The sequence below is a fragment of the Pholcus phalangioides genome, unplaced genomic scaffold, assembly GCF_987345545.1.
Source record: "Pholcus phalangioides strain wild (caught in Gottingen) unplaced genomic scaffold, Ppha-v1.0 ptg000007l_1, whole genome shotgun sequence".
NCBI lineage: Eukaryota > Metazoa > Arthropoda > Arachnida > Araneae > Pholcidae > Pholcus > Pholcus phalangioides.
This window is the reverse complement of record NW_028301600.1, coordinates 53,631,529-53,658,913: the sequence shown is the minus strand read 5'-3', so window position 1 is coordinate 53,658,913 and position 27,385 is coordinate 53,631,529. Positions and strand designations below refer to the sequence as shown.

The 27,385-nt window shown below is 35.7% G+C and overlaps 1 protein-coding gene across 1 annotated transcript; it reads left to right on the top strand.

Annotated features, from left to right (window-relative positions):
- Positions 1 to 18: 18 nt before the first annotated feature.
- On the top strand, positions 19 to 27,305 carry LOC149085488 (lysosomal-associated transmembrane protein 4A). The gene is made up of 7 exons (XM_089233509.1): positions 19 to 254; positions 5,965 to 6,096; positions 7,972 to 8,182; positions 15,031 to 15,107; positions 16,496 to 16,714; positions 25,530 to 25,625; positions 26,838 to 27,305. Exons 2-7 carry the CDS (start codon positions 5,998 to 6,000, stop codon positions 26,934 to 26,936), a joined length of 801 nt encoding a protein of 266 aa, XP_089089635.1. The 5' UTR covers positions 19 to 254; positions 5,965 to 5,997; the 3' UTR covers positions 26,937 to 27,305.
- Positions 27,306 to 27,385: the final 80 nt, after the last annotated feature.

The window sequence follows — 27,385 nt, the reverse complement described above, 5'->3', positions numbered from 1 at the left end:
TTCTTTATATGAATAATGACGTCGACAACTGAAGTAAATGTAAACGAACATGTGATCACGATCACCTTTGGTTGATATAATATATTCGGATATTTTTTACCGTGTAGCGAGAAGGAAAGTTATTGTAGTCATCGACGTCCTGAAATAATAATATTAGCAGCTGCTGAAGAATCCATTAGATGTCGAAACTGAATAAGTGATATCGTAGTTACTTTGAGTAATATCTGCTCGAACAACATCAAGCGTAGTTAATTGTATGTATTAATTATTTTAGTTTTAATTTTACGTTCAATTATATTCGAAATTTCAGTCAATTGATTATTCGTTTTGTTTGTCGAATTTCATAAAATAATTTTGATCCACTAAATATTCAAAGTTTCGTTTTGCCGAACTTAGACAATATACAGTCGATCCCAATTATAACGAAACAGGATATTACGAAATATCGGTTATAGCGAATTTTTTCCCGTCCCAGAGAGCCTGTAATACCAGAATAATATTAAAAATATCACTTGTAATGAAATGCCATATTTATGGATATCGGATATAATAAAGTTTTCGTTCAGAAAATTCTTTCATACGATAGAACTCCATAAAATCAAAATTTTCTTTCAGAAACAAAGTTTGAATGTGAAGTTCTATTGTACCATTCCAAAAATGGCTGTGGGTGTGTTCTACCAGCACCATCAAAAGCTAGATGTTGTTGTCTAACACACAATAGATAACGCTGGTGCTGTTCACTACCGTTGGAATGAAGAAGGATGGGTATAACCGCACTTTTGTTTATGTCAGCAGGAGTTGAAAATTTCTACTTTTTGTCCCGAACAGCAAGTAACTCCCATTATATCGAGTTTTTGCTCTCTTTCCATTTTTGTTAGCTACTGGAGAAGGAATTGACATAGCTCCAAAATGTGTCCAGCTGTTGTTCTCTTTATGTTTTGGGTTTATTTATGTTGTATTTCTCATGTGTATTATGTGCTGTCTACTTTTATCATGAATAACTTTTATGAGTTTGGTGAAGGCTCGATTAAATTGGGTGAGTTTACTAGCTACTTGCTGTGTTAAGAGTCGCTGTGTTTAATAACTTTATGTAGTAAATTCGTCGCTCTGCTAGTGCAAGGGTGGGCTATTTTTCTCACTGGCGTTTTTGCTATCTCGCATGTGCAATATGGGTGTGTCTACTTTTCTTCAATGGCATGTGTTTTGGCTCGTAAGAAAAGAGGAGAAATTAAAAAAAGGAAGAGGAGAAAAACAAGATGGTTACTTATCCAATGAACAATTTTACTAGTCGTGTGTAATTGAAACCCGCAGCACTGGTTAAATGGTTTGCTCACCAGCTACTTTACAGACTAGAGAATAGTTAGTAATTTAGCCCAATATAATTGAGCCTTAACCCTTTCTGACTTGGTGTACCCAGTCTAGAGATGTAAAATTCTCGAGAATAATCTTTAGGAGAATATTCTTTTAAATTCTTGATGAGAATATTCTACTGTTATTTATAATGTAGTTTATATATAATATTGTTGAGAATATTCTCTGGAAGGACTATATAATTGAGCCTTAACCCTTTCTGACTTGGTGTACCCAGTCTAGAGATGTAAAATTCTCGAGAATAATCTTTAGGAGAATATTCTTTTAAATTCTTGATGAGAATATTCTACTGTTATTTATAATGTAGTTTATATATAATATTGTTGAGAATATTCTCTGGAAGGACTATTTTTATAAATTACTGGGGAATATTCTTTTATGAAAAAAAAAAAATTCTCATGTTGTTAATAATGTCCTTCCAGAGAATATTCTCAAATATTCTCCTCGATGAAAATATTCTTCAGTTATTTATTATAATAGTCCTGCCAGAGAGTATTCTCAAGAATATTGGTAATAACATCTATTATAATAAATTCTATAAATAACTTCAGAATAATTCTTATTATTTTTGATAAGAATGTTCCCTAGTAATTTATAATAGTCCTTTGAGAGAATATTCTTTGTTCCCGTCTCTTTCCTTGACGGGAATATTAAAGTTTGTTGCCCACAATATTGAAGCTTGAAAGCAAGAAAATTAAACCAACATGGTTGAATTGCACAACTTTTAAAGAAATATGACTGATACAGAATTTAAGTGTATAATAGCCTACATTAAAAAAAAACCAGTTCTGTATCTTCTTAGAATGAAGGTGATTGTATAAGAATAGCTTCCTTTGTCAATCAACTTTGGTTTTACTCTTTGCTTTGAACTAATTTCTGAAAATTTATCTAATTTCTGAAAATTTATCTAATTTCTGAAAATTTATCTAATTTCTGAAAATTTATCTAATTTCTGAAAATTTATCTAATTTTAAATAACTTTTTAAGGTTTTAATCTAAAGGTTTCTGAAGTCTTCATAACCAAACTTTTAAAACCTCTCATTCATGACTAGGAGAATATTCTCAAACTAAAAGTTGTCATACTGGGGGGTGATTAGGCTAAAAATTGCTTTCTTTTAAATGGTTTTAGTCAATGAAAACTGATTTATATTTCATAATATAAACAAAATTGGTAAAAAAATTACATCATTTAAAAGAAAAATTAATATTCTCAGTTATTCTCTAATTTTTACATCCAGGAGAATATTCTCATCTCGCATTTCTAACCCAGTCTGGGCTCACCCAAAAAATTCTCTTTTTAAACACTGAAAATAAACGAGGGATTACTTGGAACCTTCTTTATCAACACTAGATAACATCACACAAGCGGATCCATATTTTTGGCATGTCTTTATTTTTTGAAAACTCTTATTTTTCAAAGAAATGTTTCAAAAATTTTTTTTTGAATATGAAAAGGGTAGCTGGAAAAAAAAATTCTGTGGTATTTTTGTTGTCTGTACGCTAATCTCTATTTTGTATTAGCTTTAACTTTTTGTATTGAAAGCTTTCCTAAAATTGAGTCACGACTTCAAGTTGTGCCCAAATCGGGCTCACTGAATCAGAAGAGCACAGAGCCCAGATTCCTGGGGCGTAAGATTTCATATTTCATAAGAGAAGGCTGGGAGCACAGCTGTTTCTTTTTTTCTTTTTTTTTGGGGGGGGGGGGTTATCAACTAAAGAATTGCGGAGGAGCTTTTATGGAAGCCAAGGGTAATTTTTATCAGTTGATTAATTTTATCTTTGATTTTCACTTGAGCATTTCTCTTTTTTTTCTCTTGCTTTCATGGTACAAAGTTTCATTAGCTTTGAGTTTTATATATTTCTAATATAATCGTAGTTCAATTATTATTATTTTTTCTAATTTTTAATTATTTTGTAAATGGCTCAGAGAGGCCCCAGCATTTCTGAAGCACTGAAATTGCTACACGAATTGCTTTTGGATAATGAATCTGAGTATGTGGAGAGCAGTGACAGTGAAGAATACGTTGCTGAATCGAGTAACTATTCAGATGTCACAAAATTCTGACTGACGGAGACAGATACTGCAAAACAATTCCACCTAACTTTGCTGCACTCTACGCTATGGGAAAATCTGAAACCCCCATAACTAAAAAGATGACTTTCTTTCTTTTCCATAACTAAAAGACAAGTTCCCAAGATGCACGCTATTATAAAGTATGTACAGTAAAACCCAAGGGCGTAGCCAGGGGGGAGGGGACTTGGGGGTCTGGTCCCCCCCCGAAATGTGAGAAAATGACCAAAAAAAGGGGAAGAAGATGGCCAAATCCATTGTTCTGTCACTTTGGTCCCCCCCCGAACGAAATTTCTGGCTACGCTCCTGGTAAAACCTGACTTTATTGGAACCTGTATTAAGCGAAAACCTGTCTTCAATGGAAAAAAATCATGGTCCCGTGATTTCAATGTCAAAATACTCATTGAAAAACCTGGATTAAACAGAACCTGTCTAACGTGGAAACGGAAAGAAAAATTGTATGCTCTTAACGGAAAATCATACCCTTTAAAGGGAAAATGTCAAAAGCGCTGTGAGTGTTTGGCGACCAAAATAAAGCAATCATCATACAAAATTTTAAAGTGCTCCACAAAATTTTTAACTCAATCTATGGTTGCAAATGTTAGTTCTACATCATCAACCCCCTTAGATTAGCAAAAACTATTGGGCAAAATCACTTGTCTGCTTAGAGTCTTAATATAGGTTAATTCGCCCTGACTCACTAACAAGGAAAGGGTCCAAATGTGTCATCCTCAAAAAATTATGAAAAAATTGAAGTACATTCATCTCACCCAAAAGCCCATAAAACAAAATTAGCAACAGAGTTCAGTTATTGAAGCTGCAAAAAATTATTAAAAACTACAACAGTTGGCTATTCATTGCCTCTCGTACTTCTTGGCAATATCTATAAAATTTTCTTTTCACTCTCTAGCTCCCCTTTCTGTTGAATACCAAGCAAGGAGAAGAAAAAGAACAGAAGACGGAGAGAGTAGGGAAAAAATAACAATAAATGAAAGCGATGGGAGACAATAGCATAAGCAAAAAAAATAATCCTTTTCTTAAATTTAGCACTTTTGGTGCTTGCACATCCTTTCCCCCCTTCCAGCTTCTCTCTTCTAGAAACCAGTTACTTCTCTCTCTCATTATGTATGCCGTGTCTGATCATGTGTTGTTTGAATGGTGTCACTAACACTTTAGGGTTGTGGGATTTTTGTCATAATTGGCATAGGCGGAAATGGACTTGGAAGTATGGGGAGGGGGCACAATGATGTCAATTCATACACATTAGAGTAATCAACTCCCTCATTGATGCTACCCCCCTATCTCTTTCAATGATTCTTGGCCTCTCTTAGCGTTCCAAATATTAATATTTACCTTGTTTTTTAAGTGACCCATAAATATTACTCTGGATATTTGTATATTTTTGGGTATATTTTAATGAGTAGAATTAGTGGTAATTTTTTCAAAACTTTTTGAGGTAGACATCTTTGGACCCTTTCATTGTAAGAAGGGGTTTTTCGAAATTTGACCCCTGGGGTCGAAAAAAGGCATCCCCAAAGGTAACATAGAGAAATCAAGCCGAGCCAAAACCACTGAAGCTATAATTATGAAATTTAGTCAGTAGTTTTAGTTCATGGCATAAAGACTAACTAAGGTGGTTTTTTTTCTTCAAAATTTGACTCCAAGAGGGTTCAAAGGTTACATAGAGAAATCACATTGAGCTCTGAAACCGCTGAAGCTACGAGTATGAAATTTAGTCAATAGTTTTACTGTATGATCTAAAGACTCATTAAGTGGGGGGGGGGGGGACTTTTCAAAGTTCAATCTCTAAGGGGGTCATAAGGTGGTTCAAAGGTTTAACTGGGCAGTCATGGCTGAGCCGAAACCACTGAAACTATAATTATGAAATTTGGTCAGTATTATATTTTATAATGTAGATACTTGCTAAGGTGAAATCTCTGAAAAATCAATTCCCCGGGAGGGGGGGGGAATCATAATGCATTCAAATGTTATATGGGGAATCTAAGTAATTTTCAGATCACCAAATCCCCACAAGCGAAGCTTCAGGTAATGGCTAGTGTTTTATAAAAGAAAAAATGAAATTAATGGTTTCACAATTCATAAGCTGCCAACTCCCAAGTTGACCAAAAGTAAAAAAGTTGTCGAAACTCATTTTAGGAGATATTCGAACTGATATTTAGACCTACTGCAAGCAGTTTGTGCAGGATTGCAGCTACAACGAAAATTATATTTCGTGAACCATATAAGAGTACCATATCATTATAGTCATAGTAAGAAAAAAATACAGGTATTCTTTTAAAAATTTAATCTCAATTAATAAATATTTATTTGTATTTTTATGGCAAACTGTACCCTGACTTATGCAGTTGTTGTTGGGGGCCACATATTGCATAACTGTGGGGTATTTTTGTATAAGTGTATGTGATGTCTGCATTTCTGCCTGGCGATAACATAGTAATAACTTTTAACAAAAAAATCTAATAAAATTTTAATTTTTCTGACTTTAAAATACTTTTTTACAGAAGTTTCTATTGGCTGGCTGTGAAACCAGGCTGATGTTTCAGAAGTCAGATCTTGCTAACAATGAGGCATTTCGTTGCTGTTTTTGTTTCCATGTTCGAACAGGCACCATAATTTTGGGAATTTGGCATTTGGTGAGTTTCTATTATATCAGGGCAGAAAAACTTATAGAAGCCCCAAATTTTTTTTTTTTTGTGATATAACCGAAAAGAAAGTTTGAAATCCTTGCATTAAAATGTAATTGTAATGAGAGAGAGAGTCAATTAAAATTCTATGTGATGTGCATGATAATTAATAGAAATTATTAAACTATTTTATTGGTGTCTATAATTTAACAACTTCCATATTATGTTATGTGCAAATAAAGGGAAAACTGATTAGAAATTATTCTTAAGCTTCTCTGGTTGTAGATATGCAGAAAAAAACCTAGTCTAAACTTTCGTTCATTGGTAAACTTATTACTATTCCATCAGAGAATGTTTTTGAAAATATAGTGTATTTGATATAAGTTGCAAAAAAATACTAGGAAAACACACTTCACTTAATTTCTCTTTATGCCTTAAATATATTGAAATATGCAAGAACCCGCAATTACTTGTATATTTGATCACAGCAAACAATGTACTGATCAAGGCAGCAGCTATGTATTTTGTCACCCAGGGCAAGCATGAATTTAAGCTCTCTCTCCTAGCATTGAATGAGCTGTCAGATGAATATGAAAATAGGTGAATTCAATGCCCCCTCACGGTCTGAACCAGACCTACATACTCCCCATCGTCAGAGATAGACTTGAAAGTCTGGGGGGGCATGATGATGATGTCAATTCATATATATGCAAATACATTAGCTAAGTCGGCTTTACCTTTGACACTGGGGGGGGCATTGCCTCCCCCCTGTATCTCTGCCCATGATGTAGCCCCCCCCCCCAATTGTAGCCCTGGCATTGATTATTAAAATTAATATTTTTAAAAGCAAATTTTAAGATCTTTCATAAAATTGCTATACATATTTAGAGAAAAGAAGTTTGATATAATAAAAAATCTATTGTACTAGAAAGAATTAGTGAAGAAAGCTTTATTCATCGTAGCTGTGTATGAGATCAAGGGTAAAAAGTTGAAAGGTGAATATATCACAATAAGACAATTCTTCCTGTGCACATTAGTTCATCAAGTCAGTCTCAGACAATTCTACAGTGTGAACGGGTGAATTATCTTCTTGGAACACAGGTCGAGAATCAGGGAACAAATATTGCACCATTGGATGAAGATGGTTGGCCAGAATACTGACATAAACCGCTGCATTAACCCACCCATCCAGGACAAGTGGGCGAGACCAGGGTGAGACATAGCGCCCCCCCCCACAGCATAACTGATCCCCCTCCATGCCTAATAGTAGAAAGGAGACAATCACCGTCATAGGCTTGTGCTGGCGTTCTCCAAACGTAAACATGTCTATTAGTCTAGAATAATGTGAATGACGATTTGTCTGACCAGATGACATTCTCCCATTGTTGTTGTGTCAAATTTTTATGTTCAAGACACCATGTTCATCGTTTCAAGGCATTGCACGGTGTCACCAATGATTTTGGAATAGTCGCTCTACCTTGTATGTTTGCTGCATGCAGTTCATGGCGGATAGTTTTGTCGATACACTTTCCTGTAGATGTGTGTTCATCTCAGACGTTATCTTGGATGCTGTTATGGGCTCCAACAATCATCCCTATTTTGAAATCTGAGGTCAGCCATAACGAAGTTTTAATGCCCCAATATACATCACATCCAAACGCTATCACTACTACGACTAGACTGATGTGTGCACATTATCGCCAACTAAGTGGAACTTCCACACTAGAAGGTGGGCGTATACGATAGGTTCCCTCAAGTGTTGATTTTTGCACAGGTGTTCACAATATTTTGTGCAACCCCTGTATATGCCTTGGCTATTTTAATAATTTATTTTTGTTTTCTCATGTTAATGAATTCTAAATTAATTGATTTGTCTGTATGTAGGTTCTTCATGTTCTGGCACTTGCACTCCTACTTAGTGTTCTCATTCACCCAGAAGTTAGAGGACGATTTTCAGCATGGACTGCATCAGGAACTATCATGCCACAAACATCAAGCCATGCATTTGCTCCTGATTATTATGGTCCTCAACTGCCAGATTTGAGTGCAGGACCAGCTGTTAATTATGCCTTTGGGAGAGATAAATGGCAGATCCGTAAGTAATTTTCAAATTTTAGTCTATATTAAAATTTATGAATGGAATGGTTTTCTTATGCTTATATCAAAAAGTATTTTAGTTGCAGAATTATTAATAATAAACCATGTATACACATATGCTAAACACCTATAGAAAAACAATATTGAATGCAGAATTCTATACTTGTGAAAAACGGATATTAGGAGATATTTAATGCAAAAAGTATCAATCATTGTGCAGTATATTGTTTATTTCATCCATAACCAGTTTTCTAAATCATAAAATTTCCCAGGAAAAAAAATTGTAACTAGATCATGTATAGCTTGGTGAATAATTTTTCTCTATTGCTTATTATCAAAATTGCAGTTTTTTGACAGAGAAAGATTTCAGTTTTATGTTGTGCCACTTATTTTTCATTGAATGTATTGTCCAAGTATACTAATATATGAGATTTGTTTTCTATTTTTTTCCAAGTTAAAGATATTGTAAAAAAAACGAAAACACAATTATAAGTCAATTTTTTTTATAGTTTGACATCCTCTTTCACACGCACACACAAACTGAGAACTTCTCCCGTCTAGTTTAACATTGTGTCTTTAAATACTTTTTTTTTCTGTCACGATTCAGTTTCTTTCAAGCCATCACAAAAGCTCATCACACATTTTAAAAAGGCTGTTTGGTACAAACTTGTAAAATTGCTATATTCAATCCTTTTCTAAGTGTGATTTCTTTGTTTGCACCTGGCATCACTATTCCATTTTTTATTTTATCAATGTTTTTTTAGTATTCGTGAATTTTTTTTATTTTACCACCCTTTTTGTGATTTACCTCCAGGTTAAAAGTCAAGATCTTCAGAAGCAGATTTTGTTTTTCTTTCATTCTTTTACATTTTTATCTATTTTCATTGTTTCACAGGAGGGGGTCTCGGCTACCTTGTAATAACTGTTCTTCCTTTTTTTAAATACAGTTGGACCTGCTTATAATGAACTTGAGAAAACAGCAAAACTATTCATATTACACAAACTTCATTATATCCATACCGGTTTTGAAAATGATGCATTCAAGTGAAATAAAACATAATTTACGTACACAATAAGCATTTTTCAATATTCCAAGCATTCTTAAAATAAAGATTGAACTAATATATTTAGAAAAAAGGTTAAAATTGAATTTATAAATGTAAACATTAATACACTCATTACATAATTCAATGAAAATATTTTTCAATAACTTTTTTTTTTTCAGTTGATATGATTGCGGAAGATGATTGTTTTGCACTAAAATATTTTTGCCTGATAATCATGAAAAATGGAATGTCTTTTCTTTGTAACAATGACTGGGTCACTGTTACATACACTCATTGCCATAAAAATTTGCGCACCAAGAAATAATTGTGGGATCGAAACGAAAGTTGGCCTGAAGGTACATGTCGGGCAGATATGCAAATGATTAGAAATGCAGTGTGATTGCGCATTGCGTAATGCCACTAGAGGACGTTGAACTTTGTTCTCCTTGGAGTATAAAACAGGTAAGCAGAGCTTGCTGGAGTGTATTTAATCGTTTGCAAAGGAAATGCTGAGGTAGACATGCCGTTACGCCGCCGTCGAAGACCATATGAGCAGTTGTCAGAGTTCGATAGGGGAAGAATCATCGGGATGATGGAAGCTGGGTGGTCAGCTCGGCGAGTAGCTCGTCGACTAGGCCATTCTGATTTTACTGTGAGGAGGTGTTGGAACCAGTGGACAGAAGAGACGTCATTTACACAGCGACCAGGTTCAGGACGCCCTCGACAGACCAGTGGTCGAGAAGACCGTCACATCATCCGAAACGCACGCGTAGAGCCAACTGCCTCATTGGCTGCTATCCAGACACAGGTAGCAGCTTCACTACGGGCCCGTGTCTTCCCGAACCATCGCAAAGCGCCTGGCTGAAGGACATCTGGTATTGCGGCGCCCATTACGTGTGCTGCCAATGACACCCACCCACCAACGCCTCCGTTTGGAGTGGTGTCGAGCATGACGGGATTGGACTGTAACGGAATGGAACCAGGTCGTCTTCAGCGACGAATCGAGATTCAACTTGAGCAGTGATGACAATCGTGTTCGTGTGTGGAGGCCCCGTGGTGAACGCTTCAATCCTGCCTTCGCTTTACAGCGACACACCGCTCCCACAGCTGGTGTCATGGTATGGGGTGCCATTGCTTACGATACACGGTCACCCCTAATATTGATCCATGGCACAATGACAGCCCAGCGGTACGTCCATAACATCCTTCAGCCACATGTGTTGCCACTCATGGCAGGGCTCCCAGGAGCCATTTTTCAACAAGACAATGCTAGGCCACACACAGCAAGGATGTCACAAGACTGCCTCCGCCACATTACCACCCTTCCCTGGCCTGCTCTATCCCCAGATTTGTCACCAATCGAGCATATCTGGGATCATTTGGGATGGCAAGTTGGACACCCTACGAGGTTGGTCGAACTAGAGGCGCATTTACAGCAACTGTGGAACGAGATGTCTCAGGACATCATACGGAACTTGTATGCCTCAATGCCCGCTCGTATCGCATCGAGCATTCGCGCTAGAGGGGGTCCAACAGAGTACTAAAACTTCTGTTCATCTGTACTTTTTTTCTGCAATAAATGATCCTTTTTCTTGGATTTTCTAATCACTTACTTATATCAACGTAGTACTTACATGTGTAAAATTTTGTTTCATTTTGACGACTTCTTCTGGGTGCGCAAATTTTTATCAATGAGTGTATTTTTGCCTGACTTTTTCGAATCATTCAAAAAGAAGTGCTTCCACAACAATATGAGCTCTTTTTCTGAATCTCTTCTTCAACCATCTAAGAACTTTCTCTTCAATTCCTCTGTGTTCCAAATTGTTGATAACGAACTATATTGAATCTTGAATTTTTTTCTATACCTCACTTTTTTTTCAATTTTTGGCTATCAACCAGCTATATAGCTTCAGTTTTTGAAGCAATGGTTAGTGTTTTGCACTCGGGCGTTCCCAAAATTAACTCGTATATGATAACTCCACCACAACCAGCGTTCGAATCCAGCCATAGGTAAGCACAAAAGGTGTTTTGAAGGTTGGATTCTTGGGAAAAAATAGCCTTCATAAAAGTTTTTCTGCAAGCAAAATAGGATTTAACTTTAGAAGAGGTATAGGAGGCTCTATACCTTCTCTAAGGATTTAACAGAGAAAAGTAAAAAAGTGATGGGAAAAAGATTTTACCCCTTTTACAGTACTCAAATACCCTGAAATAGATTTCCTTCGAAGGAAAAAATCTCATTGTAGAAAGGTAAATTTACAGATAAGAAAAGATAAAGAAATTTGTATTTTGAAATCAGCTTAAAATTCATTATAAGTGTACTTTGCTGAAATCAGTGTTCGTTAGACAACCATAAGTATTTGTTATGGGCATTGTATAATATTTTATCATGTGTATATATTGTTTATAATTTTTATGATTGTGTTTTTAATTGGGTTGCTGTATTTTTGAAATATGACATCCATATTTGTTATGGGTATCTTTTTCTCTGCCAACTCGTTGGACATTTTGCCTGTTGTGGCGTTGTATTTGTATAAGCAATCAAAATAACAGAGATGCAATGCAGAAATTAACAGGACTATGAAAAACTTTGCTATACATGAAAATTCGTAATATATGTGTTCGTTATAAGCGGGCCCAACTGCATTTTAATTTCTATTTATTATTATTAGGGCCCAGATCCTAATAATACTTGAATTTTTTCATGTATTTTATTGAACATTTCTAAAAAATATATGTATGGTGATTGCATTGGGTAAATATGAAAAACTGGGCTAGAATTCTTTTTAAATAAATAAGTTGCATTGCTTTCTTCACTTCATTTGTAACTTTATAGGTAACAGGCAAAGTTTAGTACCAATTCCAAGTAAAGTTAGTATTTAGTAAAAATTCCTATATAGATCTGACTATACTTCACTAAACAATAAATAAAAATGAATTCAAGAAATTCTGATCCTATATGGGAGGTTGAGAGAGAAAACTTTTTCTGTTATTCAAAAGGGTTGATTAGAAACATGGGAAAGTACTTGTGTGTTGCATGGAAAATGTTCAAATCTTCAAATTCATGGTAACACATCGAAAGCAGGGGCTAAGATCTCAGTCAAACCTCATCTGACTTGGATATAACACTTGTTCTTCAGCTGCAGAAAATTGCTGAGTGTGGATTTCTTTGTTACATTTTCAAAGTGAGGGAAAAAAATAGTGTTTGATTTTTCTCCCCTTCCCTTCGCCCAATTCAAATTAGTAAAACAATATAAAACAAAAACGAGATGAGGATGTGTGTAAAGAATTATCTTGTCCTATACAGGGTAGTAATATCGCATCAGTATTGCACCTAGAAGAAGGGATAACACACTTTTACCATTACAGCTGAAAACCACCCGAATAAGAAGTGTTTAATGGTTTTGATCCCTAAAATGCTGCATGCATTGAGATTTTGCAAGTTTTTTTTTGCTAGGGGAATATTGAGGGGCACATGGCATAATGTAAATAGGTGTAAACTTGTATCCAGTCAGGAATTGAGCTTATCTCAGTACATAATTTTCCACCCCATCTCCATAATACCTATACAAATATTGGGGATTTCAGCCCTCCCAATATTTCCAATAACTTCATGCCTATTCATATATGAGATCAAACTTCTGCATTCAGTCATTACAGAAAGAAGGAATGGAGCTTGTTGATACTATCAATAAAGTTTCTTTAGGTGTGCTACAGGTAGGAGTAGGAAAATATGCTGTTCCGAAATTTGACAAAATGATGGAGGGGAGGGAGAACCATGGTTTTATGGCCTTACTTGATGGGAACATCTGAAAATTTTGGAATTGAAGAGGCATTATGTGAGTAGATCAGATTTTTTTTCAAGTATCCCTAATATTTTCTGTTGATATTGAGAGAAGTTTATCTTGGTATAAAACTTACAAAAATTTATGCCTTTCAAACTTCCTAACCCTTTCATAAAATATAAGTTATTTATTTGAAAAATTCCATTGTGGCAATTTTTGATGAAATCTAATGTTGAAAATCAATTTACATGGGATTTTCGATACAACAAAAAAAATTATTTTTCTTTGAATTTCAAACATAATTGGTTTTTAACAATTTGTTTTGTTATATTTAAATTGAATTTTTTGTTATCTTTAGGACATTCTTTTTTTGTTTTAACCCTAGAAGGACCCAACAATATGATATATCTAAAAGGGCTGTTGGCAGTAATTTTGACTGCTGTTTCTTTTTAGTACAGTATATTTAATCACTGAATTTTTACAATAAAAAATAACAAACATTATCCCACTATTGTTAATTTTGAAGAAATTTGCGTTTTCTTAAGCATACAGGGTGTGAATAAAATTACTTTCCAACTATAAATATAAAAAATTAGAGGGCAACTGTGGACAAGATTTACCATGAAAAAAGATAAACATTGCATTTACATCACATCGTACATTGCTCCATTTTGATTATGTACACATTTTTATATGTATATCATGGTCTTTTTTTATTCACTTTATTTAGTTGTTTGCACACGCTATGGATAACATATACTATTATGCCACTGTAAATTTGCACTATTGAAGAAATACTAGGGCCAAATTAACTTGTAAACAATGTACAATTAAAAAAATACATCTTTGTCTTTCTTTTTCATCAGTATTATCTGATTCAGACCAGTCACTTCTGGAATAACTACTTTCTCTTTTGGGTAGATATAGCAGAAAATCATGATTTTCATTGTCAGAGTTTGCATCGTAAGTCTCCTCAGATTTATTGTCCCAAATATCATTTAGTACTGATAAAATATTTTTTTGTTCTAATACATCTTTCTAAGAGCCGTTTCTACGCACTGTGAATGAACCTGTTTCCTAGGAAACTTTCAAAGCAGATGGTGGTATGAAGAGTTATGAAATGTCAAACTAAAACAAAAACTAAACTTGCGAGGTGAAGCAATCAGGAAAAAAAAAGTTTCCTCAACTTTGATAACAGAGGCTATGACTAAATAAGATAGTGTTTTGAATGGGGATACATACTGTCACTACCAATAGACTTTTTAGATTGCTCAGTAACATGATGCAACAAGTAGCATTATTTAATTTATTTTTTTGTTCTTAGTATGTCACTCCTGAATATGTGTTGTGTGTGCCATTAGGGAATGTTAGGGAATGAACCTAGAAGCAAAAATATACATCAACGCCCATCACAAGGAGACGACATATACAATTCACATACAGCAGTCAAAATGACTACTCTTGGCCAACATCGATATCTCCCGAACAAACCTTCAATGTCTTCAAATTTTTGTACGCAGAGATAAGTGCAGAAATAATGAAAAGTCACCACAAAAATGGAGTGTGTACGTCAAATACTGCTGAGATTATAACTTTTTCAAAATCAAAAACCATCAAAATGACTGCTATGGCTGTTCTAGCGTTAAGACATTTTTCTGTTCTTTAGATCATTTTTATAGTAATTTTTTAGGTCAACAACATCTGGGCCTTGATTATGGGCAGTGTATTTTTCTTTCGGTTTTCTGGTTCTTTTGTTATAATTCTTAATTTTGGTTTGCTGTATTTTGTAACATATTTATGATGGATATGTTTTTTATATCTTGATTTTCTTCCAAACACTCGGAAAATTGCCTGTTGTGACGTAGATTTTTTTTATTTATCTTAGTTCTTTATGTGCATTCAGACATAAAGATTATTAGGTTAAATTATTCTATCAGTTTTCATTTCTAATGTTTCTTCCAATCAACAGGAAAATTTAACAAATTATTTGACTGTTTAATATATTAAATGTGTTTCAGAGGATTTTCATGTGGCACTAGCTATCACCTTTTGCACTGGAGTCATCACCTTGTTTCTGCTTTATGGAACAATTAGGGTATATATATTTTTTTATTCCCTATTCTTTTTCCCTTAATTTAATGCTACAGATAGTTTTTCATAAAAATGACAAATTTGGTTTGAAATACTGTATTCACTCCAATCTAATTTGCTTCCCCCCCCCCCTTCCAATATCAAAGTTTTTTATTTGGATGCATGTTAGAATCGATGACAGTGTTGGAAAAAAAAATACAGCATTGCTGCATAGAAATAAGATACATGCACATCAGATTCAAGTTTTTATGGTAATTGAGAAGTATCACTATTCAGAAATGAATGAATACCTTTTATCAGAATTAGAAATGTTTGAATTTTATGTACCTGCCAACATTTTTATATTAGGGCCCCACCTAAACCAGTCACCAAAAAGTTGTTTAAAAAAAAGTGAAGTACAAAATTTCTAAGCAGTTTGGATGACGGCGGAGTTCCATGTGTGTAAAAAGATGGGGAAGATGCAAGAATCAGTCTTGATCCGATCCTGAGAAAGCATAGTGAAGCAATTAAAATATGTGACCAAAATTATGTTTTCCGTCTGGGAAAACTGTGACTGAGCTATTGAAGATGCTTCAACAAGCTTTTAAAGATAATACTTTGATTTAATAATACAGTGGTTTTCCATTAAAAATTGATCTGCTAACTGAAGCCCTGCCACAATCTGGTTGTCTTTTAGTCAAGCAGAAATGATAAAAACGTAAAAGTTCAAACTGTTTATTATTGAAAATTCATTATGATAATGGTCCTTATGTCTTTTTCTGTCCAATACTTCTTAGTAAAAAAATAATGCTAGTGATCTACCAACTCCATTTTCTGATCTTGATGTGTCTCTATTTAATGGATAATAATAATAAAGTGTGAAGTAATTTAGTTATATAGATGAGATGTAATAAAACAAATTATAGGCTTCAAATGATATTAAGAATAAAGAGTTCCATGAGACTAATTCCAGTTTTAAGCGAAATGTTGGAAAAAATGTTGATGCTTGGAGAATACCTAAAGGGGAGAAAAATACTTACCTATGATTGCAAAATTCAACTTCACAAAAAAAACCTATATTATTTTTTGAGAACACTTCATTCTACATATAACCTCTGAACAGCCAATTTATATCTAAAATATAACACCAGATGCAACCCATTTTTGAGAACAATATCTGCTTGCAATTTTAAACTTTAGTTGAACTTTACTTTCTATAAAAGAAATGGTTGTGATTTCTATGGAAACTCTTCCACTTGTCAAGCAAAAAAAAAAAAAAAATTAGACACCATTGTGAATCTGCAATTCTTAGAGAAAAATTCAGAATTCTCATATTTAATTATTCTCAATATCTAAAGTGTGATATTTTTTATTTAAAATATCACAATCAGTGTCTTTTTTTTTTAATTGCAGGGACGAGCTAAGTATTTGATGCCATTTTTTAGCCTTCAAGTGTTTGATTTTATTGTTTCTGCTCTTACTGCGGTTGGATATTTCTCATATGTTCCTGATATTCGACGCATGTTTGAAGGTGCAGCTGATATGCCATTTCAAAAAGAGCTCTTAAACTTAGATCCTGAATGGTTATGTGCTGTGGTGATGGTAGCTGTGATTTTCTGCATGATGTTAAAGGTTCTAAACTCTTATTTGAAAATATATTTGTAGTAATTGTTATTTTTTCAACTACAGTGCTTTGATGCTTGATATGTTCTAAATTAGAAATCTAAATATGTATTTGTTTCAATTTCACATTGTTTAAGTATTAATGTTGATTAATTCTCTATTAATACATATCTTTGCAGCAGAGGCAGATTTTCAAATACACGGAGACGTGCACCTTCTTAGAAAATTAAAAAACCCTCTAATGCATTAAATAGGATAAATTGTTACAGGGTGTTTCACGAAGGACCCCTAACTTTGAAAATAAATAACTCTGAAACGGTGATAGATAGAAGCATGAAACCAGTGGTATGTTTATTAAAAAAACTAAGAATCTGATACAGAAACCTCAAAAATTTAGTTATAAATTGTCCAGATAGATGGTGATGCTAGCGGCATTACCATAAGTAGGCTGTACATAGTGGGTAATGCAAGCAGATCTTCTTGCATTCACATCAAAAGCGATTCAAAATGTGCACCTTTCACACAACACACATTGCAAATGAAGAATGAAATTGTCAGTGACTCTCTGTACCGGAAATCGACACAGAAGCTTGACAAATAGCCTCCTCCATTTCCTCAAGTGTTAAAGGGTTGTTGTGGTAAACAATGTCATTCAGTGTGCCCCACAGAAAGTAGTCGTAGGGGGTGAATACGGAGGCCAGTCCATGCCTTTTCCCTTAACTGTTGAATCAATTCAATACAATAACCTTATCATCGAAGTATCCATCCAGAAAGTCAAAAATGGCTTGTGTACGGTGTGAGCGAGCCCCATCTTGCATGAACCACGCCTGCATGATCGATCGTTCAATGCTCGTTGAGTCAATTTTTCAAAAGTGCAATATACCAGTCAGTCGTCACCGTTCCGTCTCGCAAGAAAAAGGACCCAATGATGCCTTTGCAGGAGATTGCAGCCTAAGTTTTGGGCAATAGAGTGGTTGTGCGTGAAACAAATGTGGGTTCTCTGTAATCCCAAAATCACCAATTGTGTCTGTTAACGACACCATCCAGATGAAAATGCGCCTCGTCTGTAAACCATATTCGGGCGACATCGAAACCAGAACCATCAATCATGTTGAGCATCTCGTTAGTGAAATCCTCTCGTTCAGTTCAAACTGGTATGGCGTGCCAGCATTGAATCTTGTACGGAAACATGTGTAATATTTTCTGCACAATTCTGTACATGCTGGATGGCGTGATTCCGGATTCATCTGCAAGTCTGCGGACAGATTTAATCGTATGACGCTAAATAACTGCAGCAAGTACTGTTGCATTTTCAGATGTAACGACAGAGTGGGTGAGACCCACATTTCCGACTAATTCATCGGCCACGTTGCCTGCCTGTTGAAAATTTTTCGAATAGCTCACAAATTGTTTCCTATCTGGGCCTTTTGCAACTTGAAAACGTGTTTGAAAGCTTCTCCTTGTGGCAGTAGGGCTGTGATTTAATCGGTGGTACTCCATCACAATAAACACATGTTCTTCCATGGAATACATCACTTCTGGAATTTCTTTAACTATACGCTAATAGCGGTCACGTTTCATCGGCGAAATCTTTTACAACTGATCGCTCTTGCGTCTGAACTCTCTTTATAGGAATCTGTAATGCCGCCTGTGGCGCCATCTATCGGCACAATCTGTAACTAAAATTTCCAGAGTTGTTTATTTTTAAAGTTAGGGGTCCTTCGTGAAACACCCTGTATTTACCAACATTGAATTAATATTCATCTATAAAATATTTTGGTCCTTTAGCACCATTCTGTCTTAAAGGCACTGAATAAAAGTGAATGAAAAGCTCAGTTCTTTCCTCTTCATATACATGGTGGCTGTAAAAAACTAGTATAATGAAAATTGCCACTACTACTAGTTTGCCAGAATAAAAAAAGCAACTTGAGAGCTTTCGAAGTGGAATGGGGGGGGGGGGGTTTAGTGCTCCGTACCACAGGGGATGCAAATTTCACCCTTTAACCTCTCAAACATTAAAAAGGGGTGCCAAAATGCTTGTGTGCCCCAGCTGACAAAGCATCTAGTTGCGATCCTGGAAAGGGTAATAAAAGAGACTTATTGTTTGCAATCCTCTGTCAATGTAGGGTTAACAGATTTAAAAACTGAAAAAGAAGATGCCTGCGCATGCACCCTTGATGGCATCATTTCCCCCCCAATTTTCACAACAGATGGTACCACTTTTCTTCCAAAAAATAAACCGGCCCCTGCAAATAGTTTTTCCCAACTAAAACAGACTTGCTATGTGTTATGGAAATTTGATAAATCCAGTTATTATGCATAATCACTGGCTATTATGCATAGTTACTAACCATCTTTATAAGTCTTATAAATTTTGTTTTCACATTCATTAGTGATTACGTGTAATCCGCAGCTGGTATTGGTAAATATGATAAATTGTCAATAAATTTAAATTCACTGGAAATTTTTCTCGAATTTCAGTCTAGAATGATGGATTCGATCAGTGAGGTTGCTTACATTTAAAAATGTTGATAAAGATACAAACACTTGCCAATTGCTTATTATTCATGTGCATTTTTAAAAGCAATAAAGCAATACTCATTCGAAAAATTATAAAAATGTGATTAAACTTTTGTTAAACTTCGAAAACATACGTATACGATAGTCTTAGGTCAGGTTTTTTACTCCCAGACCACGTAGTCGGGAATGCGGGTTAGTTAATGATAATCACAACAGTACTGACGGGGAATTACCCACCTCTGACTTGGATGGCTTCTCGATTGACAACAAACCACCGGGCAAATTAAAATGTGTGTTAATAAATGCCAGGAGCTTGGGTAACAAGAAAGATTTTTTAGAAACTATGATAGTTGTGGAGGACTTGGATCTTATAGCCATTACAGAATCTTGGGCAAACGATGGGGATGAATCTTTCTTACACATCTCCGGATACGATACTTTTTTGAGAAATAGATCTGATAGGAAAGGGGGTGGAGTGTTGATATACGTGAAATCATGTTTGAAGGCTAGAGAGTGTAACGTGCAGAGAAGTGATATTGAAACCATATGGGTTGAACTTGAGAACAAAAGACGTCATAAGCTTATTGTTGGGGTTTGTTACAATCCACCGAATAGGGATCAAAACTATATCGCCAAAATGCATGATGAAATTTCCTACATGTGTAAGCGAAAGAGGGTTCTCATACTAGGGGATTTCAATTACCCGGGTATTGATTGGGAGAACCTTTCATCTGGAAATCAGTATGAAAGAGACTTTCTTAAGTTGGTGCTCGAAAATTTTTTGTATCAGCATGTATCAGAAGCCACTAGGGGTACTGCTATTTTGGATTTAGTTCTTACTAGTTCTGAGGATCTAGTTGAACATGTTTCGGTGGGGGAAGAGTTTTCTTCCAGTGATCATCGTATCGTCAGATTTCACTGTAACTTTTCCTCGGGTAAGGTTGATAACAAAAGACTGGTTCCTTGTTTTCGGAGAACTAACTTTGATGTTTTGCGAAGAAGGTTAGCGGAAGTTTTCAAAGACCGGTTGGAATCAGTAGGGGTGGTAAGTCAATGGGAAGAATTTAGTACGAAGCTGTCCTCTGTTTTGCACGACGTCATACCCTTTGTTCGAAAAAAGCGTGTTTGTACATCACACCCTCTATGGTTCACGGATAGCGTGCGGAACCTTTATCTTGAAAAGAAAAGAGCATTCAGAGAGTATAAAAGTGGACGAGGTGACCTATCATTGTTTACTGATAAAAGAAGACTGTTGAAGAAAGCGATAAGGGATAGTAAAAAGCAAGTTGAATCTAGGTTGGCAGATAACATTGGCTCTGACCCAAAATCATTTTTTCGATACGTCAATAATGGATGTAAGGGGACAGTTGGCCCCCTCTCGATAGGAGGCTCAAAAGTAGAGAGCAATGTAGGCATGTGTAGTGCTTTCAATGACTTTTTCGCGTCGGTTTTTAATGGAGATAATGATATTCGATATACGGGTGTTGCATGGGGTAATAAAACGCTCAACGATATTCAAGTGGAAGACGTGGAGGTCCTAAATCTTCTAAGAAATGTATGTGCAAGCAAAGCACCAGGACCAGATGATATCTATCCCAGGGTTCTCAGGGAAGGTGCTAATGAATTGTTGGGGCCAGTCGCACAGATATACAGGAGTAGTGTTGCTGAGGGTATCGTCCCGAGAGATTGGAAACTGGCTAACGTTGTTCCGATATTTAAGAAGGGTAGTAGAGAAGTGGTGTCTAATTATCGTCCAGTGAGTTTGACGAGCTCCCTCTCGAAAATTTTGGAAATTATCATCAAAAGGCAGTTTGTGAAGTGGATAGACGAGAATAATGTATTGTCGGATAATCAGCATGGGTTCAGGAAGGGGAAGTCATGTGTAACTAACCTCCTTTGCTTCTATGATTACGTGACTAAGGCTTTGGGTAAGAGCAAAAATGTCGACGTTGTTTACCTTGATTTCCAGAAGGCATTCGATCGGGTCCAACATGGCAAACTCTTGAAGCGTTTACACGAGATTGGAATAGGGGGCAACTTGCTGAATTGGATAGAATCGTGGTTAAGAGATAGGTCGCAACGAGTTATGGTGAACGGGGAATTCTCTGGTTGGACAGACGTCACAAGTGGAGTTCCTCAGGGAAGTGTCCTTGGCCCCATACTTTTTTCACTTTTTATCGACAAACTCGATCAGGGTATCGATGGAATTACTAGCAAATTCGCAGATGATGTGAAACTAATGGGGGTAATCGGAAATGAAAGCGATAGGGAGTTGCTCCAGACCAACTTAAACAAGATTGCAGCATGGGCAAATGAATGGAGCATGACGTTTAGCGTAGATAAGTGCATGGTCGCTCATTTTGGTTCGAACAACCCACGGTTCTCTTACGAGTTGAATGGTGTCACTATCCCGGATGCAACTAGAGTCACCGATTTGGGAATTCTCATTGACGAGCGACTTAAGTTTTCTGAACATTGTTCAGCGGTTGTCAAAAAATCGAATAGAATACTTGGTCTCATTTTCAAAAAGGTCTCTTCGCGTTCTCCTAAAGTCATTCTTCCGCTTTTTCGAGGCTTAGTTCGTCCTGGACTGGAGTATGCTGTAAGGTTTTGGAGACCATACCTACAGAGGGACATAGACTTGGTTGAAGGGGTGCAGAGAAGAGCTACGCGTGTCCTTATTGGCGCACAGGGCTTGAGTTATGAAGAAAGACTTCATTTTTTGAATATGTTTACATTGGATGAACGCAGGTGTCGAGGAGATATGATCGAAGTGTTCAAAATTTTCAATGGGATGGATAGGATGGACCATGAACTTTTAGTACACCGCCAATCGACTGCTTTTACAAGGGGACACCAGTATCGATTGGTGAGGGACAATGCAAGGTTATGGTGTCGCAGGGAATTTTTCTCCAATAGGGTTGTTAATAAATGGAATAGCTTACCCCCGGAGGTAGTAAATTGTAACACAATTGACACGTTTAAAAAGAAATACGATAAACATGTTGGGGTAAATCGAGAAGCTATCCATTCTTAGAATAAGACAACCATAAGTATTCTTTATGGGCATTGTATAATATTTTATCATGTGTATATATTGTTTGTAATTTGTGTTAATTGCATTTTTAATTGGGTTGCTGTATTTTTGAAACATATGACAACCATATTTTTATGGGCATCTTTTTATCAGCCACCTCGTTGGGCATTTTGCCTGTTGTGGCGTTGTATTTGTATTTGTTTGTATTGTATTTGTATTCCGAAATTCTTTAATTTTATCATTTGTGTGCATTAATACTGAAAAATATCAAAATTTTCAAATACATATGCACTTGCGTATAATCTAGGCTGTAGTTGTGAAAAGATTATTCGAACTCACCTGATAAGTTGTCAACAAAGAGAGGAATAAATATTAATAATATAGCTATGTTTGTGAAATAGAACTGCCATAATCTGCAAAAAGTAATATGTCGTTTCTACAGTTTTCAACCTTATTTTAATGTTACCATCCGTGGGTTAATTTTTTTTCCTTCAGAATTTCAGACCAGGCAAAAAAAGAAGTAGGATGATGATGGCCAAAAAGCTATACAATAGTCTTGGACTTGAAATATCTCGACACATGTCTGTGCTAGACATTATGAGTTGGAGAACAAAAGAAAAATAATCGATCCATCTCTCCTTGCTTTTAATGAATTGTGTCTACCGTTTGGTCAGTTTCATGACTTTGCCTGAAGCAGAGAGGGTGGCTTGCTTTCTGTACCCCCAAAAGTTTTTTTTAATCTTTTGGGAGTGTTGTTTTTTGTGCCAGAGAAATCAGCATTGAGTTTATTTGTTTTTTGAGTGTTGTTTGTTGTTTATTTTCTTTATTTCTGGATGGAATAGGTAACTCCTTCCCACTTCAGTACATGGCATCTGCTGTTAATGAGCAAACAATGGTATTCTCAAAATGAATATTGCGGTTTCCTTCTTCCAGAGAGGATGTGATAGCCTAGGTCGATAAGATATTCACCTAAAGTACCAAAGAATGTTTGGAGGTGTTGCAAGTTCGATACCTAGTTCATCCTTGTCAGAAAACTTTTGTGACACAGGGGTACAACAGAGACCGGCGATACAACCACTGAATAAGATTGTTACTGTAGAGAGTCCCCCATCGAGGGGTTAGCTCACCAACCTCTCAGTGAGTATAAAAAAGGCTGCTGTGCTTGGAATTGACAATAAATTATAGGTCCTGGTCTAGTTAACCCTTGTGTGCAGAAAATTACCATGGTGCGACAAAAACTATCTTCTTCCAGAGCTGTTTTTCCGAATGTCTTTTTCCTTTTATCCTGGGCAAACTGGGCCATTACAATAGCATCTGCCCTGCTTGGAGGCAACTTGGATTCGTCTGGGAATTTTGAGGGCGTTGGTCAAAGCATGTAAAAATGTGTAAGAAAAGAAAAAAAACCACGCAAACAGTCATGCCAATGAAGAGATATATTTCCATAGCTGCCAAGTCTCCAGAATTTTAACTGTATCTCTCGACCACCCGAAAAGTTCTTAAATCTCCAGAATTTTTACGAAAATCACAAAAAATCCCTAATTGTCCATAAAAATTCCCTACTTCAATTGAAAAGAACCCCTGCTTCTGAAAACAATCCCTAAGGAATTTACAAATTCTCTGATGGTAACAAGAAAATTTGTTTGCCTTATTATGCAGGGAAATAGCTTAGCAGCCAATAGTCCTGGATAATAATTGAACATTATAGTGACATGCATGTGGTCAAAACCTTCTCTTTTGTTGGAGCTACATACGTGCGATAACAAAACATGAATACTGATAAGCAAAAAAATATTTAAAAAATTTTAAAGATATTTATTCCGATGAATTGCTTTTCATCAAACGTTCCAGAAAAAGGCTACTTTTTATTTTTGTACAAGTTGTGTTATGGACATAACACAATTGTCATTGGTCATGGTGGAAAGACTGACATCACCTATATGAAATCAAAAAACATCAAGCAAGTGTCACAAAAAAGTCAGTATTCTTTAAAAATTGATGTTTTTTTCCCTTCATCTTCCGATGATTTTTGGGTTATTCGCTCAGAATGTTTGTTTACATTGTTTCTGATTGAACACAATATATTTTTTTTGATCACCATTGAAGTTTTCGCCTCCAATTTCCCTTGGTTTTTGCTTAGGGATTTTATTCCTTAGGGTTTAACTTCCATGTGTGTAAAATCCTTATTTTATTTAGAAATATCCCTTTTGTATTTATTAGGGAGTGTTTTTGTATGAATTACGGGTCCACGTGAAAATCTCGCTAATTTTCATTTTCAAAAGTTAGCAGCTATGTATTTCAGACTGAAAAAATAATTCCCCAGGGGAAAAAATAGGAAATTTTTCTGATAACCTGAAAAGGAGGACACATTTTTTAAGGCAGCCCAGCTTTCGTGACAGAGTCTGGAACAAAGTGAGTCCACCTAACAGTCTGAGTGTGTAGCTAGTGTTGTATCTGATATTTCAGTGCTGCCATCTATACTTCAAATTGTGCATGAAGTGTAATGATTGAATATTTGTAATGTTGTAGGCCTGTTGCTCTCTGTGACGAGACTTTTTAATGGGGAGATCGGCTCACATTTGTGCCTTGAAGTTGGGAACCACAGAAAACCAACTTCAGCCAACCACCACTGTGGCGCCGGTGGGGTTTGAACCCAGATCCTCGCGATGCGAGCCTGTCACTATGACCACTCGACCACCACAGCGGTCTGTCCCTCAAAAAGGAGGGCAAATAGTAACCCTATTTCAATGAGGAAGTACTCTTTCAAGTGGTGCTGCCAGCTATCCCACAAGTAGAAAGAAACTAATGTGCATTGGAAAGAAATTAGTTACGTATTTTTAAGATTGAATGAGCACTTATCTTTTTTGTGGGGTGTAAATATAAAATGAAGATAATTCAACTGCAGTGAAACCTCAATATAACAATGCTTTGCAGACCTTAGACTTTTAAGAAAAAATATTGTTGTATAGGGATTATCGATATATTGAGAAGTAGCAGTTTAACATTACGTTATATAGGCATTTCTCCAAACAAGACCCTCTACATTGTAGAGGGATTTAACGTTATATCAAGTATTGTTTTAGTGAGGTTTCACTGTATAAAAATTCATGTATTAGTAATTTTTAACTTCTCCTTTGTCTCAGAACATAAAATTTGTGTGTGCTCCTCCTCTCCCCCCCCCCCCACACACACACACAGCACAAAACATTTAGTCGTAAGCTACCCTTGCTGTACAGGTAGTTTCAATCATACATTTTTATATTCTTATAGGCTTATTTCATGGGTGTTGTTTGGTCTTGTTACAAATATTTGAAGCTTCTGCAGGTTGCTCAGATTGTTGACACTTACATCGAAGCTGATTCAGAGGTAATTATATTCATGAACCTGATAATTTCTTTTCAATTTTATTGAAGAGCACACAGTTTAAAAACTGGAATTTTCTATTACTTCAATTAAAATTATAGAAACCATGAAAATTTGACCATTACAAGTTATGTGTATGTGTTATCAAAATGCTTGTGTATCATACACATGGCTGCATTCACCAACAGAGTTTAAACTACAATCGCTGGTTAAAGGATTAGCGATCAACACAGATCGGTTAAAATCCTCAATTCAACCAATCCGTTTCGATCTTCAATCCTTTCACCTGCGATTGTAGTTTAAACTATGTAGGTGAATACAACCGTTAGTGTCAGTCTATGCTGTACAATTTAAGTTACAGTATGAATCAAAGGGGTAAGGCCATTCAAAGGGTTGCCAGATTTCAGGTTGCAAAATATTGGATACATTTTGAGAGATGAAAGAGACCTATCACCTTAACTCATTAATGATGACTTTGATTTTTTGAAAGAAAAAAAATACTGAGTGGAACCACCTCCGAAAAAATTTTTTTGAATGGCAAATTTTCTTACCAACAATCACATACCAATCCATTGGTTAATGGATTAAAATATAGATGGCAGCACTAACTATTATGCATAATTGTATGCATTGGTCAAGAAATTTGGCAAAATTCCCTTCCTTCTGCCAGGCACGAATACAGGAGGAGGGGGGGGGTATCACCTCTCCCAAGAGCCCGATAATATGGGAGAATTAACCTGTCCCTCAAATTGCGGTGCAGTACTGACTTCACCTTTTATCTGCCTAGGGTATTTTAGGTTGATGCCTGATAAGCACAGTTATTACTGCATGACGAAGTTGATGGAATGCACAACCAGTTAGACGAGCTGGTTTTCACAGAAACCAATTACACAATAGAAAAGAAACTGTCCACATCCATGAAGTGCTCAATTTTTTGCCATCCATGATCATTTGGCAACTAGTTTATTCTTCGTCCCCCAAAGCGCAGGCCAAAAATCATGTATTTGCAGTTAATGTGTGTCTGACATTGGCCATAAAGTACCAGGTTAAGTAATTTGTTATGTAACTAACTTTTGAAAAAAAAATAGTTTTTTAAATCTTTAATTAGAACTCAAATTGCCTACTAAATAATTTACGTTATAATTGATATCATTATTACGTTATAATTGTCATTATAGTGACATCTTTGTAAACTGTTTTTCAATTTTGGTGCAGGCTCTTCTTCCTCCAGATTATGATACAGCAACTAAAATGCCGCCCCATGCTGCTTTGTATGCTCCTCCTCCATATGCTGCTGTTTCAAGTGGAGTTTGAATGTTTTGATTTTAAAGACACTCAACAAAGTGTAATGAAGTATTGTAGAGCTTCGGAATGTGTGGTCATGTCTAGTCACAAAAATAGAATATCAAGTATCATGCTTTGTTTTTCATCTGGTGAAAAATTTCCTACAGTTCTTTTATGTAGTTAGTACTGTTTTGTGAAATGCTTATCCACCTACTGCATGTCTACTTATTCTGAATCATCTGGCTAGTTAAAGCATTATAAAAGTAGCTGAGATTTGTTGGATTACAACCAGTGCAGTTTTGCACTATTTTATTCTGAAGTGTTCAGATATATAGTATCTGTTGTGATTTTGGAAACTAAGTTTTCATTAAACTTGATGGATGTGCAATTTTTGTTAAATGAGTCTTTGATATTATTCATTATAAAAGGCTTTCAAAACTAATTATTCTTTCTGTACTTGTGAGGCCTTAAATTACTTT